General features: G+C 47.1%; 1 protein-coding gene across 6 annotated transcripts in view; it reads left to right on the forward strand.

Annotated features, from left to right (window-relative positions):
• Positions 1-16,753, forward strand: part of SLC36A2 (solute carrier family 36 member 2) — a 34,843-nt gene that overhangs the window by 7,121 nt on the left and 10,969 nt on the right. The window contains exons 2-7 of one of the 6 annotated variants that reach the window (XM_019627257.1): positions 4,501-4,557; positions 5,151-5,358; positions 8,984-9,074; positions 9,648-9,736; positions 10,264-10,359; positions 13,949-14,033. In XM_019627257.1, coding sequence (XP_019482802.1) covers positions 5,195-5,358; positions 8,984-9,074; positions 9,648-9,736; positions 10,264-10,359; positions 13,949-14,033 — 525 coding nt within the window. In that variant the 5' untranslated portion in view covers positions 4,501-4,557; positions 5,151-5,194. Of the gene's footprint in view, positions 1-4,223; positions 4,691-5,150; positions 5,359-8,983; positions 9,075-9,647; positions 9,737-10,263; positions 10,360-13,948; positions 14,034-16,753 lie in introns of those variants that run through there. The other 5 variants (XM_019627256.1, XM_019627258.1, XM_019627260.1 and 2 more) reach the window with 5 other exon arrangements.

A 16,753-nucleotide genomic window follows, 5' to 3' on the forward strand; every position in this document is an offset into this window, starting at 1 on the left:
ATAATTTTCGTACATATTTCCCCACCTCGTCTGGAGAGGTACCTTCTGGCAAGGGGCTGTTCTTCCAAAAACTCAAGCCTCAAGCAGAATTCCTCTAATGATTAGCCTATCTATAGCAGGAGCTATTAGCCCGAGGGCCATGGGAAAAATGCAGGCTAGAATTCAGATAGAGTCAGAGAGATGGAGCATTTCACTTTTACAGTCCCAAATGCCTGGGAAGATCCCCCTCATTTGGCCAACTCTCCCTCCCTGATAGAATGATCCGGTCTGTGAGAGGGTGAGTGCCATAAATCCTTCGGGCATCCTGCAGCTGCTGTTGGAGAGCAGGGTATGTAATATTACTCATTTTCTCTGATTCCTGACCAGTCAGGGAAATACCATCATCCCATGTGTCTCATAGCCACACTAGCCAAGTGGGAATACTTTCTGTGTCCTTTTGCTGAAATCTGGCAAATCTATCATTGAGTTCGGCGGCTATGTAGTCCCTCATCATTAAAGTTCCTTGCACGGGAAGGTTGTCTCGCCTGTGGAGGCAGTTGCTGCTGCTGTGCTTTTGTTTCCCTCCAAATCAGAGGTCAAATGGCACAGGGTGTGTCAGCTGTCTTACTATTATTACTGCAGTATCCGCTTTCTCACCGTCTTCACTTTTCCCTGGGTTCCATTGCTTTGCAGCCCAATCTGGCTTAGTCTCAAGTGCTCTGACCTTAGGCGCCCACCCAGTTAGGCAAAACGGCAGGCTTTCTAGTGTGTCTTGTTCCCCGACACTATCAGCGAGTCCCGATGCTAGCCAAGTGGTACAGTCTTACATCCTTTTTTAGTTTTAATTCATCCTCCAGTTCTCTAACCCTGGCTTCTGCCTCTAGCTGGGTGTCCGAGGCCAGCTGACCCCCCCCCCCCATAAGACCACCTAGCCCACAAGCTGGAGCGCTGTGCTTTTCTTCATTTCCACAGTATACAATGCATAAGCCCTCAATGCATGAGACCAGCCAGTGTCTTCAGAGCATCCCGGTACTCCCCCGGCGGTCCACATGCATCTAACATCAAGCCACCGCTCCCCACAGAGAAGTCGATGGCCAGCCCAGGATTTCCCTGCTGATGCCTCTTTCCCGAGACCCATTTCATAGGTCTCCTGGCTGGTTCACCAACTGTTACAACACGCAGACCCAGGGAAAGATCTCCAGACTGAAAATCCACTTCCCTAAATGGAGGGCAGGGAAAGACTGAAGAAAGAGGCTGGCCACTCCAGTCTGATACCTAGTAGAGTTTATTAAGAGAACCTTACAAACGAGGTGTGTCTTGGGCATCTGCAAGGTGAAGTGGATCCCTGTATCACTTAGCAGGAGCCAGAGAATTACATAGGGCACGGACAGGGAAATGCTCATATGTGCAAGTATGTGAGTGCTACTGGGTATGGGAAATTGCTTTACATGCTTGACCAGGCCAGAACAACTGGAATGTTTACAGACCCAGCCTATACCTGGAGGCAGGGGAGGGGTGCTGGTTTGTGGCCTAACGAGCACGTTGATTAAGATCAAAACAGTCTCGAGGGGAGGTCGGTGATGAACCTCCTCTGGCCCTGGTCCACCTAATAGGTCAGTCAACAGTCACACCATGGAGCAGCCTCTCCTCCACACTCACCTGTAAAACAGGTGTCATCACAGTGCCTTCCTTATTGTGAGATTGTGAGTTATAAGAAATACATTATTTGGCCATTCAGATGACCAGAATATGTTTCTCATATATATTTGATTTTCATTTACAATTCCTGACTCCCAGCTCCTAACACCTTTGGAATTTCCTAAGTGTTGAAAGTGATAAAGGTACCTTCTGTTATGTTGCTGAGGTGACTTGGGGAGCGCCTAAGGATGGGAACTGGTTACCAATGGAACCAACCATGTAATTAGAGGGATGGGACTTTCATTACCATCCCCTGACCTCCGGGGGCAAGGGGGAGTTGTGCTGGAGGTCGAATCAATCACCAGTGGGCTATGATTTAATCAATCATGACTGTGTAATGACACCTCCATAGAACCCCAAGAAGATGGGGTTCCGAGAGCTGCCAGATGGTGGATACAACTACTGCTTCTCTTCCATCTGGGTGTTTCTGAGTTATATGTCTTTACAATAAACCAGTGGGATCTAGTAAGTAACATGTTTCTGCAGAGTTCTTTGAGCTGTTCTAGCAAATTAACCAAACCCAAGGAGGGGACTGTAGGAACCTCTGGTTTGTAACCAGTCTATCAGAAGTACAGGTGACAATCTGGACTCGTGACTGGCATTTGGAATTTGAGGGGGTTGGTGGAACCTCCGATCTATAGCCTGTGTGGTCAGCAGCACAGGAAAAAGCCTGGGCTTTCGGTTGGCACCTGACGTGTGGCAGGAGGGAGACAGTCTTATAGGACTACACCTTTGACCTGTGGAATCTGATGCTATCTCTAGAGCTGAATTCTCGGACACCCTGCTGGTGTCTGAGAATTGTTCATTGGTGGGTGGGGACCTGCCTCCCCACACACATTGGAATTGGGTCTGGAAACCCCAATTTACTTATGCAACACACTTAGTCTGGAGCAGGCTCATGGAGCAGACTCGGTGTACAGGAGTTATTATTACCTGAGCAGGCGGAAGTGTCACAGTAATCAGCCACAGGCTATGAAGAGCTGCCTGGGGCAACAAGGATGGGTGATGCATTCCCATTTGGGGAGGGGTTCTCATTATTGTTTCTGGGGTCTCCAACTTCCAGCCCAAAGGAGGACTTGTGCTCATTTCCACCAGATTACACAACCTCAGGCAAAGCATTTCCCCCGCTCTCTAATCTATTAAAGGGGGCAGTTCTTCCCACCCGTAGAACAGTGGAACTCAAACCCTGGCCGGTATCAAAACCACCTAGGAAACTCGGTAAAAGTACAAAGGCCCAGAGTCTCTCACTCCAGTGAGTCTGGGTCTCTGTGTGCTGTATTAGCTCCTCAGTTGATTCTGATGCACTCCAACTTTTCAGACTGCCGTAAAAGAATGAAAGAAGCAAGGTCGTCTATTTAAAAGGTCATCAAGATTATCATGACTTAAATCCCACATGTCCCACCCTCTGTGGAGATGGCAACTGGATAGGCTGTCCTCACACAAGCTGACAATGCCTCAACCCCCGGGAGGCTGGGCCTGCATCTCAGCATCCAGGGGGACGAAGAGCACAGTTCCTGGGTCCTCAGTCCTTCAGACGTCCTCTACGATCTAACACCCATTTCACAAAGGGGAAAAGACGGGGAGTACTTTTCCCAGGTCCCAACAGCGTGGTAGAGCCACAGTGGAACCCAGAGCTACAGATGCCGGGGCCAGTGTTTAGAAGGGCTTATTTTGGAGGCCGCTATCCTGGAAGAACCCCTCTTTCCTGCTGACAGGTGTGCAGCAAGTTGGAGTTCTGCAGGCGGTGCCCTGCAAGTTTCATTTTAGCTGACCCTAGAAAGGAAGGGCCCCGGCCAAATCCCGATATACCAGCAGCCCCCTTTCCCAAAGGTTTGAAGGTTAACTCAGGGTTCCTCTCACAACCTGGAAAGGAAAGCAAGAACTAGCCTCATATATAAACACCTTGAGCTCCTTGACAATCTCGTTGACTGATCTTGTTGCCTGAACAGGAACAAGATCTGTCGGTGGGATGAGCTCTGAGTTTAGAATCAAATTATGGAATCTCGGTGCTGCACATAAGCAGGCCGCTGGATGCCGCCTGCTGCCCCACAGACCAGGAACACTGCCACGTAGTGGTGCCAGACAAATGAATAGAGGACGTTTCTCAAACCACAGCAAGTGTTTCAGTTGATTCAGGACAAGAAACTGGAAGGGTGGGGCCAGGATTCAAAGCTAGTGGTTTAGGCTGTGGGCTTCAGAGATACAAAGATCTGGCTCTGCCCAGGGTTAGCCGTGACCTTGAGCAAGCTATTCTTTACCTCTCTCAGTCTCAGTTTCCACATCTGTAAAAACAAAACAGCAATGCTACCGTGAGAAGTAGCTAGGCTTTGTGGAACCTGAAGCTTATACCATGGGGGTGAGGGGTTGGGGGGAGGGGATAAGGGCTAGTATAAGGGGTAGAGAGGGCCTCTTTAAGGAAAAGAATACAAAATTACAAATTCAAAATTGCATACAGGACCTTGGAAAGGGTCCCATGGAAGGGAGGGGCCCAGACAAATCAGTCCCAGTCCCGATGCAACCAGTTAGCTTTGAGATATTTAAGTAAAGCTCTTGGCACTGAGATGATGGGGCAGGGGGTGGGGTGGCGTGAGTAAAATGCTGTAATTTGGAGGGAGGAGGAAATTTTGGCCCATCCCTCTGTCACTGAAGCCGAGATGATGACAGAGAATGGAACACCAGAGAAACCCCCAGGGACTTTAGCGGCAGAGTTCTCCTGGATGACATGTGGCCTTAGGCAAATCACACCCTCCCCTGGCCCACTGTCCTGCCCAGTGACATTTGACTGGGGGTTGTTCAATCTCTGCCTCTCCCCTTTTCCAAAAGAATCTTCAGCACGCTCTCCTTGGATGGAGCCTCACAAAAGCTAAGAAGCAGTTAGAGGTGAGTGAGCGATTGCTTCTTTTTCCAACTACTTTCCAAGAAAGGGGAGCTCTCAAAAGGACACCTTACTGTAGACCTGCATCCAGTGGGCAGTGGAGCCCCTGCCCTGAGACGAGTAGGGAGGTGGGACTGAGTAAGTATTCTCTCGGAGGTGGAAATAGGGTACTGGTTAAAAAGCATGAGAAGTTGGGCTCTGGTCCCTACTCTGTCACTCTCTATGTAGGTGAATTTAGGCAGGTTCCTGTAGTTCAGAGCTTGCTCTACATTCCTGAATTTATAGGATTAAATGAGAAAAGACAGGTTACAGCACTTAGAAGAGTATTTGTCCCTTAGTGAAGTGCTTACTAAATGTCAGTTATTGAAAAGATCACTATTGTCGTCACTGTTGCCATTGCTATTGTAAGGTAAGGGTGAGTGACTCCCTTCCCAAACCCCTCCCCTCTTCTCCTCCTCCCTATCTGCTCCTGTGAGGAGCACCCTCGGGGAGGTAGGTGGGGCCTCGCTCCAGTTTGGACGAGCCTACTAATCAGGCACAAGCCACTGAGTTGAGATTTGCACCTGACTAGACACCTTCTTGCTTGCCTCCTTCTAAGGCAGACCTCCTCATCGCCCAGAGCCTTCTCTTTCTCAAGCAGTCATGCCCAGCACAAAGAGTGCTGGGGGTCCCCGGGGAGCTGTTGACCTCAAACTGGACCTCAGGTCACCTCCCGAAAGTGCCAAGAAACTGCAGAGCAACGAATCCAGTCTCTGGGATGGAAGCCCTTCTGAGTTGCCCAACTCGAAGAAGACCAAGGGCATCACGTGAGTGCTCCTTCCTGCCATCCTCATGGCTGCGTTGCAGCCTGGAAGCTTGCATTGGCAAAAACCCTGGGGTCAGCAGGGATGGTGGGGGGGGGCGGTGTCTGACCCCCAACTCACTGTGCAAATGGGGAAACCAAGGTTGGGAAAGGGGCAGTTGTAGGCTGAGTCAAGATGAGAGCTTAAAGGGGCAGGAGTGGAGACTGTCAGACAGCCCTTAGACTATAGCAAACTAGCCTCCACATGTGCAGGTAGGGAAACTGAGGCCCAGTTACCCCAGGCCACACACTGGGTCATTGGCAGGATGGATGGAGACTGGAATCCAGTATTGGTCCTAAAGCCAGCTTTGCTCCTGGCCAATTTTGATAATATTGGGGTGAAGGGCAGAATTCCCAACTTCTTGGAGGAGAAGATGACACCTGCCTCTTTCCTGCAGTTACCCTGGCCTCTGCTTCAGTGAAGACTTGCAGAGATGACATCAAAAGCACAGTATGTGGAAGAGCCTAGTTTCTTCCATCTCCCTGGGGTGTGTTTTGGGGCTGGGGAGAGAGAGGATCGCTCGTGAGGCTTTCAAACAGTGCCAAGGAGGGGTCTGCTGGAAGTTTAGGCAGGAAGCCAACCGACAAGGCCCTTGCTCCCTTGGCCTCCACCACTCAAGCAGAGTCGCTCGTTCACTTAGGACAAATGGGTGGGGCGACATGGGGGTGGCGAGTTCTGCTGCTTTAAGAAGAAAATTTTGACATCATGGGTGTAGTAGAAAGAACATCTGCATTCAAGTTGTGACTTGGCTCCTTCCCTTCTTTAAGCCTCAAGTTTTCCCATGTACAAAACAGGGATAAATTGGTGGCAGTATGAATTTAAGGAGGCTGCCTGTAGAAATTAAATCTGAAAGGGTGGGAGGGGTGCAAAAGGGAGGAAATGTTACTAGGAGGGGCAAGCAAAGCCTATTTTCACTGCCACCCTGCAGGGCAATTTAGGGATGGGCACAATGACTGGCCTCCAAGTTGCGATGTTGCCCCAGGGCTAGTCCTGGGGTTGCTAAGAGTGCCAGACACTGAGGATGAGCTCTCTAGGCCTTGGGGCCATCCATTTGCTGAATTGGGGTATTTCTCAATCAGAGACGTTGGGGAAACCAACTAGCTCTTGTGTTCTGAGCTGACACATGGCTTGGTGTCAGTTTCAGCTTCTTAAGAATCAAAGAGATAAAGCACGTGAGAACTAAGAGGGCCCCTCTGACTTGGAGGGGATGAGCAAAACAGGTCTCGTAAGCGCGGCACCTATGGGGTCCGCTGAGCTGAGTTCCGGCTCCCACTTGCCGCAAGTGACAGAACCCTGTGCCCCAGTTCCTCCTCTGTGAGATGACACTTTGCTCCTCCCGGGATGGCTGCACAGGCGAATTGCACAGGAAGCTCCCAAGTGCGGTGTCCAGAAGTGTTGGCTGTTGGGAATAGGAGCTGGTCCAAAGTCACCAGAGGAGTTAGGGCTAAAACCCAGGTTTCCTGCCTCCCAGCCCAGTGCCTTGCACAACTCACCACACTATGCTTTAAAGTTGGCTGAGTGGCCCAGAGTTAAACTCTGATTTCCTAAGCCCTTTAGTTAGAAATCTCCAGGGTGACCCATTGACCCTTGGAGAGTTACACAACAAGCACATCATTGGAGGGCCACAGGGCACTGTGCTCTGTCAGCAGTGTTGACACCCACAGGGAGAGAGAAAGGCATGCCGGCTCCAGCCTTCTTCACCCCCAGTTGTTCTCTTTAACCCTTAACAAATCAATGGGCAGATCCTCAGGAAGCTAGAGGAGTTAGGGATTAACAGAAAGTATGGGGGTTTGAGGCAGTTATTTCAAAATAATCATTCCTCCTAACATTTACAAAGACTTAGCAGAGTAGACACGTTGCCCAAGATGACACAGCTAGTTAGGTGGTGGCCTTGGGTTTTAATCCCTGGTTTGCTCAACCTCAGAGACCAGCCCCCTTCCAGAATACCTCTGCTGCTCTTCACAAGAAGTCTCTCCTCTCTGAAAGGTGCTCATGGAGGATTTTCAAGGTGTCCAAAGCTATAGATGTAAATCCAATACTCTCCTTGGTTTAACCTGGCCCAAGGACAGAGATGTGAAGCTAGGTTGTTTTTTGTAACTCATCCACAGAGAGGGTCCCTTCCTGGAACTGTATCTTTGGACATGTAGACCTTGGGCTCTGGACAACCATCCCGTTTATCTTAAAGAAAGGGTCTGAGTGTGTGTTTTTGTTTTTGTTGGGGTGGGAGGAGTCATGCCAGCCCTCAGCTTGATGTCCCAGCCTGAGGGGGGAGGAAAAAAAATCCCTCTGAAGCCCGATTCCCAAATGACCCTGTCTCAACACTCAGCATCTGGGGAGCCAAGTCATCTGACCTATTTATTCAGAAGCCACAATGATTTCTCTCTTTGCTGCCTGCCCTTTTCCCTTTTCTCTGAGCTCAGTCCTCTCTCTGTTAACTAGTTTTAGGATGTTGGGTGGTTCGCTGCCCACTCCCTGAGCCTCAGTTTCCTTGATTATGAAATGGGGTGTCCCTTTATTCATCTGCCTGGGCCTATTTCTGGGAGCCAGTCCAGTAGAAGTGGGGTGAAGAACAGGGACTCTGAAGCAGTCCTAGGTTCAAATCCTGGCTCCCCAGTATATCCTTGGAGAAGTCATTACAAAAACCTCTACCCTCAGTTTCCTCATCTACTTCCTAGCCTTGACAAGAGAGGATTAAATGAAATAATACATGTAAGTACTTAGCGCAGTGTCAGTTATATAGTTATATAAGTATTATTATAATGGCGTCTATTGAGTGTTAGCTGCTAAAACCAGGACAGTTCTGGACAAACCAAAATGGTTGGTTACCCTGCCACAGACCCAGAGGTGCCCGGCAAGGCCATAGGGACTGAGAGATGGCCAGGAGCCCACCTAGCCACCTTAACTCAAGTGTTGGCATGCTGTGCGGGGATGTCTGTTGGATGCTGAATACCTCAGCTCTTCTTCTTCTTGAAAGAATGAATTCAATCAAGAGACGGAAATTTGTACAGCATGGAGCAGCAGGAGTTTATTAGTAAAAGAAAGTACACTCTCAGATATGGAGACGGCTGACCCAAGAGAGGGACGCAGCCCACCTTACATTGTGTGAAGGCTTTTATTTCTATGAGGATGGGTAGAATTGCCTCCCCCTCTCCCTCCTCTTATCTCTCTTTCTCCCCGAGGTGCCTAGTTCTCTGGCATTTAGCAATGCATTTCTTTGATATTGGGGCATGTGTGAATACACCCCTTTGATTTACGGGGATGAGTAAATACATTCCCTTGATTTGGGGGGATGAGCAAAGACATCCCTTAGAGGTGTGTGAAACCCTGGAGTCCTGGTGGGCTAGTAAGATATTGGTGACAAACATGATGGGTTCCCCTCTTCTCTGACTGTTAACAACACATCTCTTTGACTTAGAAGTATGTGGAAGCCTGGAGTCCTGCTGGGAATCTGCCAGGCACCTTGAGCCAAGTAGGAGCTGCAGCAAGGGGCTTTCTAATCCGGGCGGAATTTCTCCTCCTGCTCATTTCTATCCATCTGCCTACCCTGTCACACACACCTACGTCCCCGTGTCTTTTTTCTCTCCTGTAGAGCGTTCCAGACCTTGATCCACCTGGTGAAAGGCAACATGGGCACAGGAGTCCTGGGCCTGCCCCTGGCGGTGAAGAACGCAGGCCTGCTGGTGAGGAGTGCTGCCACATGGGGGGCAGTAGGACTGGGTGGGCGCAGGGAGGTGAGAAGAGAGGCTCTACGGGTTTATAATGGCTCACAATGAGCACTCTTTCTGGGAGGCAGCTTGGTCCAGACTTGAAGTCCAGACACGTAGCCCGGGTTTGAGTTCCGGCTCTGCCATGGCCTTTGAGTGGCCTTTGGAAGTCCTTTGTCCACTCTCGGAGCCTCAGTTTCCTCCCTTGTAGAATGCAGGGGTTGGACTTTGACTTTCCATTCGTGCTCCATAGAGCACAGGTTCTCGTGGATGCCTCAGAGGCCACTAAAGTACAGAATCCTGGGTCCCCTACTCCCACCACAACAGCCCATTGTCATCGCTTTATGTATTTCATTGGAGCAGTCCTCGAGATTATACTTGAAATAATAGCTGTTGCTGCTCAAAAGGGCTTGCAAACCAGTTTGCTAGGAAAGATCGTCGAGTCCTGAATGATACCTGCACTGCCACATTGCTCCCTACAGTGCTCTTCACACATTCGTTCTCTCCTCTCTTCCCTGCCCCTTGCCCCGCCCACCCCCCTTCCTGCAGATGGGCCCACTGAGTCTGCTGGCAATTGGCTTCATCGCCTGCCACTGTATGCACATCCTGGTCAGGTGTGCCCAGCGCTTCTGCCACAGGTGAGGAAAACTGTCCTCATGTCAATTCCTTTGCTACTTGGCTGTCAGGGACACCCCAGAAACATCTTACACATAACAAGAGTTTATTTCTTAATTTCCTCCAACAAGGCCAAGAAAAAGAGAAAAGTGTTCGGGGCGGGGACGTAAGGTGAGGCTCTGCCACGTGACTGAGTAGGTGCTCTCACTGTGCGTATCTGCTTGGCTCATCTGTGAACTGCGCATAAACAGTCCATGCCTAACCCTGCCTCAGGGATTTGTCATGGGGATCCAGTGGGATCATGGGTAGGAGAACTACTGTACCCACGCAAGGTGTGTATTATTACCCTTGTTATGTACTAACCACTTGACAGGTAAGGAAAACAAGCCACCAAGGAAATACCACCAGGTGTCAAAGCCCGAACTAGAGGTTTGGTTACTGCTCTTCCCACTCCAGCTGAGTCCTGCCTTCTTTTGTGTCTCCTGACTTTTCAGTATAGGATTCTAGTTTAAACTGCCTCTTGGTGACTGTGTATGTACTTTTCCTGCAGGCTTAACAAGCCCTTTATGGACTATGGGGATACAGTGATGCACGGACTAGAAGCCAGCCCCAGCTCCTGGCTCCGGGAACACGCCCACTGGGGAAGGTACCTTGTTCTTGCTTTGCCAGAAGTAGGGTGGGTTATAGGCGGAGGACGTGCGGCTATCAGGGATGCTTTCTTCCCTGGAAAGCTGGCTCATGTAGCACAGCATGTTGCACTTCCTGCACGGAAGGGGCTCATACTTGTATACCTCCAGTGTCAGGGTCCTCATTCCTTGGCTCTGCGGCTTGAATGTTATTCCACTTTTTTATTAAACTACATTTATCACGTTGCTACTATGTCCCAGGCCCTGGAAATGCTGTGAAGAACAAGGCAAACAGGGCTTTGCCCTCACAGAACTCATAGTCCAGTGGGAAAGGCAGACGTCAGGCAGTTTCAGACAGTTTCTTAGTGACCACTGGGGTAAGTACAGTGAAGGGAAGAAGATGTGTGTGGGGCTTTGGGCGGGCTTCCCAGGATGGAATAGTGGGAGTGAGTTCTGAAGGAAAGAGTTCTTAAGGATGAGGAGGTACCTGTGGGAAAGTGGGCAAGAGCCCAGAGGGCCTTCTAGGAAGAAGGACTAGCAAGGCTTGAAGGTCCCGAAGCAGAAAGGAGTACGTGGCAGTTTCAAGGTGTAGAAAGACCAGGTAGCTTGAGGGCAGAGAGTCAGGGAGACAAAGCTCAAGAAGGATCCGGGGGGCCGATCAAGATGTACATTTTAGCCCCCCTTGAAGGCTTTGTTCTTTTCTTAAAAGCAACCAGGAAGCCGTTGGAAAGTTTTAATCAAGGAAGTAATCACATTTGCATTGATTGTTGAAAGATCTGTCTGGCTTCTGTAAGGAAATAGATTGGAAAGGAGCAAGAACAGATGAGTCAGACCCATGAGAAATGCTATTGACCATGTCCAGGCAGGTGGTAGTGATGGCTAGGACCAAGCTGGTGGCAATGGAGATGGAGAAACGTGAAGGTGGTCATGATTTGGATCCTGGGATTATGGGAAAAGGAAACCGTCAAGGTGGAATTAGATTTCTGATGACTTCTGTTTGGGACAAATTGTGTTGGAAGTGCCTGAGAGATATTCCAGTGGCGATGTCAAGTAGGTAGTTGTATGTGTACATTTGAACCTGTCTTCATGCAGGAGATACGGAATTGAAGTCATCAGCCATGAAGCCAGGGAGCAGAAGAGGTCTCTTAGGGAGGGAGTTTATAGCGAGGACACAAGAGGGAAAAGACCAGTATGTTAATGACCCTTTGGTGAGCTGAAGTCTTCCTTCTTCAGCTCCTACCTTTTAGCTTTCACAGGTGACACAGAACAAGTGAACCCCCTCTGTCCCCTGGTACTCGAGACTAAATCTACTCTTTTGTCTTTGTTTTCAGACCTGTCCTCACCCCATATGTCTACTCTTTTCTGAGCACTATCTAGATTGCCAAAGTCTCTCTTGAGCCATGACACCCCAAACCACTGCAGCACCTGAGGGGTGCCCTGTCCATGTAACGTAGTCTGCAGAGCATCATGGGTCTGGCACCTCCCTTGGTCAAAAGCCCATTCACACACTGAATAAATAAATTCAGCCTATGAGCAGACTAGAAAGGCCATGGGATGGTAACCAGAATTTTCCCAATTGATTCACCTAAGGAGGTTTGTTGTTTTTTTTTTTTGCCTGTCACAACGCCTCAATTCCTTCTACTCAATGTTGGGCATATAAAATAGCTCTCCCTGCCATTTTAGGGAACTGGCTCCATGAATCATCTCCTGTCCTGTAACTTGAACTTCTCTTTTGAACTATGGGCTCTTCCTCTCAACATTTAAATGTGTTCACATATCTCCATCTTAAAAATAATAAAATAATAAAGCTTCTGGGACCTCACACCATCCTCTAGCCACCATCCTATCTCATAGTCAACACCTGGTTAGTCAAAAGATAACTACCAAATACCAACAGCGTGTCAGGAATTGCTTTAGGCAGTGGGGCTGCAGTGATGAACAAAATGGGCGCTATCAATACTGGGCTGACATATTTGCTTCATGGAGGAACAGTCCATCCTCTGACTTTTCTTCTGAATATCTCGTTCACACCTCTTTCATGGGTCACCTGGCTTTTTTGTTCTTACGCTTCTGCAGAACTTCTTTTTCACCAATGTCCTAAGAAACCTCCTTGCCCAGGAGAACCACTCAGCAGCACTGGGTCCAATTTTCTCTTCTTCAAACGTTCCCCCTTCATTTGGCTTCTATTAACCCCTTTTTGGTCTTCGTTTCCTGCCTACCTTCCTTTGCATTTGTTGTAGGCTTTTTGTTTCTATCCTTCCTTTAAATGTTGGTGTTCTCTAGGGCTGGAACGCTGCCTTCTTTCCACACTGATCTTCTTTCTCGAGGCTTTACCCTTTACCAACAAGTCAACAGCTCCAGACCTTTATATATAGTTGTCTCCTGAATGTCTCCTGTAGGAACCTCAAGCTCAAGAATTCAGAGACTGAGTAATATGTCGTTTCTTCCCCTTCCCCTGAAACCTGTTCTTCCTTCCAAGTTTCCCAGTTCATTGTGTTGTCTCAGCCAAAAACCTGTCAATCTCCTTAGATCATTTCCTTTCCCTTTTCCCCAGCTGTAGGTGGTCAACCAAGATCTGTAAGTTCTAGCTTCGTAGTATCTCTTAAAATGCTTTAATGCTCTCATCCTGATGGCCACATCTTTGGCCAGGCTGCTGCCATCTTTCACCTCCGTTATTGTAACAATCTTCTATCCAGTCTTCCCATCCATAGCAATGCCCCCTCCAATGTGTTCACATGGCAGCAAGAGAAACCTGCCCAACCCCTCTGCTGAAACGCTGTTTCCTCACTTCTTTCCCTCCACGCCCTCTTCCTTCTCTTTCTTCTTTTATCCCTCTTTCTTCCCTTTCCCAAGGGACTCCCTTCAGATATTGATTTTTCTAAGAAGGCTATCCACTCTGTAATTTGGGTAAAATTCCCTTTATACCATGGTTCTTAGCACCATATCTATTTTTTTAAAGATATCTTCTTTTTTAAAATTTTTCATTGGGGAACAGTGTGTTTTTCCGGGACCCATCAGCTCCAAGTCAAGTAGTTGTCTTCAATCTAGTTGTGGAGGGCACAGCTCCATGGCCCATGTGGGAATCGAACCGGCAGCCTTGGTGTTATGAGCCTGCGCTCTAACCACCTGAGCTAACTGGCCGCCCCAGCACCATATTAGTTTTGATCCATCTTGCCGACTAGTCTATAAACCACTGGAAGAAGGGACCATGTGTTATTTGTCTCTGTACCTTCGGTGCTTAATATAGTGTCTGGCACATGGTAGAAAAAATTTTTAAATGTTAATGATAACTAATACAAAAAAACATTGTGCCCACTGCCCTACATCAGCTAGTGTCAATTACAAGAAAGGCCACAGAGCCACGTATTGGGAGAGGCTCCTGACCGTGAAGAATTTTACCACTTCCTGAGCTGAGAATGTGAGGGTGGCTGAGAAACATTTTTAAAAGAACTATTGTTAACCTCACTTCTTACTACTGCCCCACTGTTGATTGTGGTGGCATGACCAAGAGTGCTGGTATGGAGTCACCAGCCCCTGGGGACGGAAATGGAAATGATAAGCTAACTCGTTTTTTATAACAAGTGTTCTTTCTCTCTCTCTCTCTCCCAGGCATATGGTGAGCTTCTTCCTTGTCTTCACCCAGCTGGGCTTCTGCTGTGTATACATCGTGTTTCTGGCTGATAATTTAAAACAGGTAGAGTCTTCTAGAGAAGGTGGGAGTGAACAAGTCATGGAAAAGGAGGGTCCTCTGCTAGTTCAACAAATGGCGTCTTCTTTTGGGGGTCCTAGTATCCTCATCAATATAAAAAAGAAAGTTAAGCTAGCTGCTGTCGAAGAACCCAGACTTCCCCCTGTTCACATATCTGCAGGTTTCTATGAGTTGTTATTTTTTCCACAATACCCTTTGTCCAGTATTTTGGACCAGTCCTTAAGGTTGGTCTTTAAAATTAGACTGGAAGAAATCTTGGATTTTGCAATCTTGCCTTGGAGCTGAATCATCCTTAACACTTCTAAACCTGATGTGGATCTTTTTGGGTAATACCTAATCATCTTTGGGCTATCTTTTTCTACCTTTAGTTGCTTCATCTTTATGGTGTAACAGTTGTGGTTCTCGCCAAGATCTTTTTATCTAACCCAGAAGTTATCTTGTAGCAATTTGAGCAAAATAATATGGGTAATACCAGAGGCCATCCTCAGTCAATCAATAAGCTTGAAAAAGAAAACTGTTCTTTAGGGCTCTTTTTCTGCTAGTGGTAATATCAGAAAATTGGAAACAAACAAAAAAAAATAGAAGGAAAAAAGTAGTAAGCATTCAGAGTTAGCTTCTATTATGTATCAGGTATAGTGCTGAGCATTTTATTTGCTTTCCCTCATTTAATTCTCTCCATGGCCTTATCAGAGTAGGTACTGTGCTTATTCCTATTTTGCAGATTAGAAAACTGATGCTATCAACTCCATAAGATCACAGAGCCAAAGTTAAAAATACAGGCCTTTTGACATCAGAGCTCGAGTTCTTAAAAACTCTATGCTTCTCAAAACAAAACACAATTATTCTGAATCTAAACACTCAGTTTTCAGTTATTAATTGGTTAGCGTTTTGCAATTTCCTTATGGTTTGTAATACAATTGTTAATAGTTTAATAATATTCCATCATACAGATTGACCAAGACTTAGTCTTTGATTGTTGGATATTTTGTTTCCCTTTATTTTTCTACTATAATCTGTTTTTCACCTGTTATCTGTGTAAGTCTTAGTACACCCTTTTATTTCCTTAGTATGTATTTCTTAAAGTAAAATTACTGGGTCAGAGTTTGATTGTTTTGAAGGCTTTTAAAATACATTGCCAGATTGCTACTTGGAAATCAGTCTGATATCAGCAGAACTTTATGCATCATCTGTCTAGAGACAAGGCAAGCATTGTCTCGAGGAGTTTGCAGGCTAAGTGGGATGTGTTCTAAAACATAATAAAAAGTGAAATATCAGATGCTATTTTGGTGCCGCGTCAGGACACCACTAACAACACCCTGAGGTCAGGGTGCTTATTGTGAACTAAAGGGCAGAAATGAGCGAGGGCAGGATAGCTCAGTGGAGCATGGGAAAACTCCCTTGGGAGGTGCATCTGAGCTGGGGGTTGAAGGGCGTTGATGGCAGCCAAAGTGGGAGAGTGGAGTAGTGCACACCTGGAGGCAGGTACGTAAGGATTTGCTCAGGAGATGCAGTACAATAGGTTGTAGAAGAAGGTGTGGGCCTCGGGAGAGGAAGAACCTTCAGGGTTGCATGGGGCCGGTGAGGGCCTTGAATGCCTGGCTAAGGTTCTAAGTATTTTTCCTACTATAGTGAGGAATCAGAAAAAACAAGACTTAATGATTTGTTTTAAATATCTATGGCGTATTGTTAAATGAAAAGGACATTTCCAAAATAAGAGTGTATGCTCTGATTCCAGTCTTGTATACATGTCATTTATGATATTGTGTAGAAAATGTATAGATGCATTACATGACTACCCATGGGTACTAAGATTATCATTGCTTTACATTTTCTTTGTGCCTATCTCTAGTTTCTCATTGTTCTGCAGTGGGTTGTATTTGCTTGTACAATAAGACTCTTATCAGTTAAGTCACGCTGATTCTCAATGAGGGTGGTACCATCTCCCCACTGCCCCTGACTTTTCCAGTGGGTGTTCGTACTATGTGCAGGAGTGTGTTTCTTATCTGTCACAATAGTTGGGGGATGCTAGTACCTTTTATTGAGTGCAATCTAGTGATGCTAAATGGCCTGCAGTCATGGTCCAATCCTCATAGACAAAGAATTCTCTCACTCAGAATGCCAGTATTGGTCTAAGTAAAAAAAACAGCAAGTGATGGATTTTTGTTTGTTTTGGTTTTTCTTATAAGCAAAAGAAGCAGATTCTGGGAACATAAGTAGAAAATAAGGCTAAGGGAAGAATATTGGCTAACTTCCAAAATGAGGGAGCAAGCTAAAAAAAAAATGGGTCTCAGAAAAGAACAGAAACCAGGGCAGTTAGTAGCATATAGATAGAACTGATAAGCAGTTTTCCTCTGGGATCCCTTGTCAGAATTAATTTTTACCCTTTCCTGTTCGGTCCTTGTGTTATTTTGCTAGTTGTTTAGATTCAGATTCAGGGAGAGACTGTGAATGCCCTAGCTTGAGTCAAAGGCCAGCCCTTCAGCTCTGCCATACGATTGTGACTTACAGTCCTCCAAGATTGCGTTCAGGTGAGAGAGAGAATTCACCAAAAATAGATCAAAGTCAGCAGGAATGGATGCTGGGTTGCCAAAGGCCAACAAACAGCCACTATAAATCCAGTTATTTATTTTTCATTAAGTTTATTTTTTGCTAAAGGTTAACTTGTGCAGCCTCTTTTGAGGAAATATGGTACAGAAGATTTACAC

The sequence above is a fragment of the Hipposideros armiger genome, unplaced genomic scaffold (assembly GCF_001890085.2).
Source record: "Hipposideros armiger isolate ML-2016 unplaced genomic scaffold, ASM189008v1 scaffold_725, whole genome shotgun sequence".
In the NCBI taxonomy this organism is placed as follows: domain Eukaryota; kingdom Metazoa; phylum Chordata; class Mammalia; order Chiroptera; family Hipposideridae; genus Hipposideros; species Hipposideros armiger.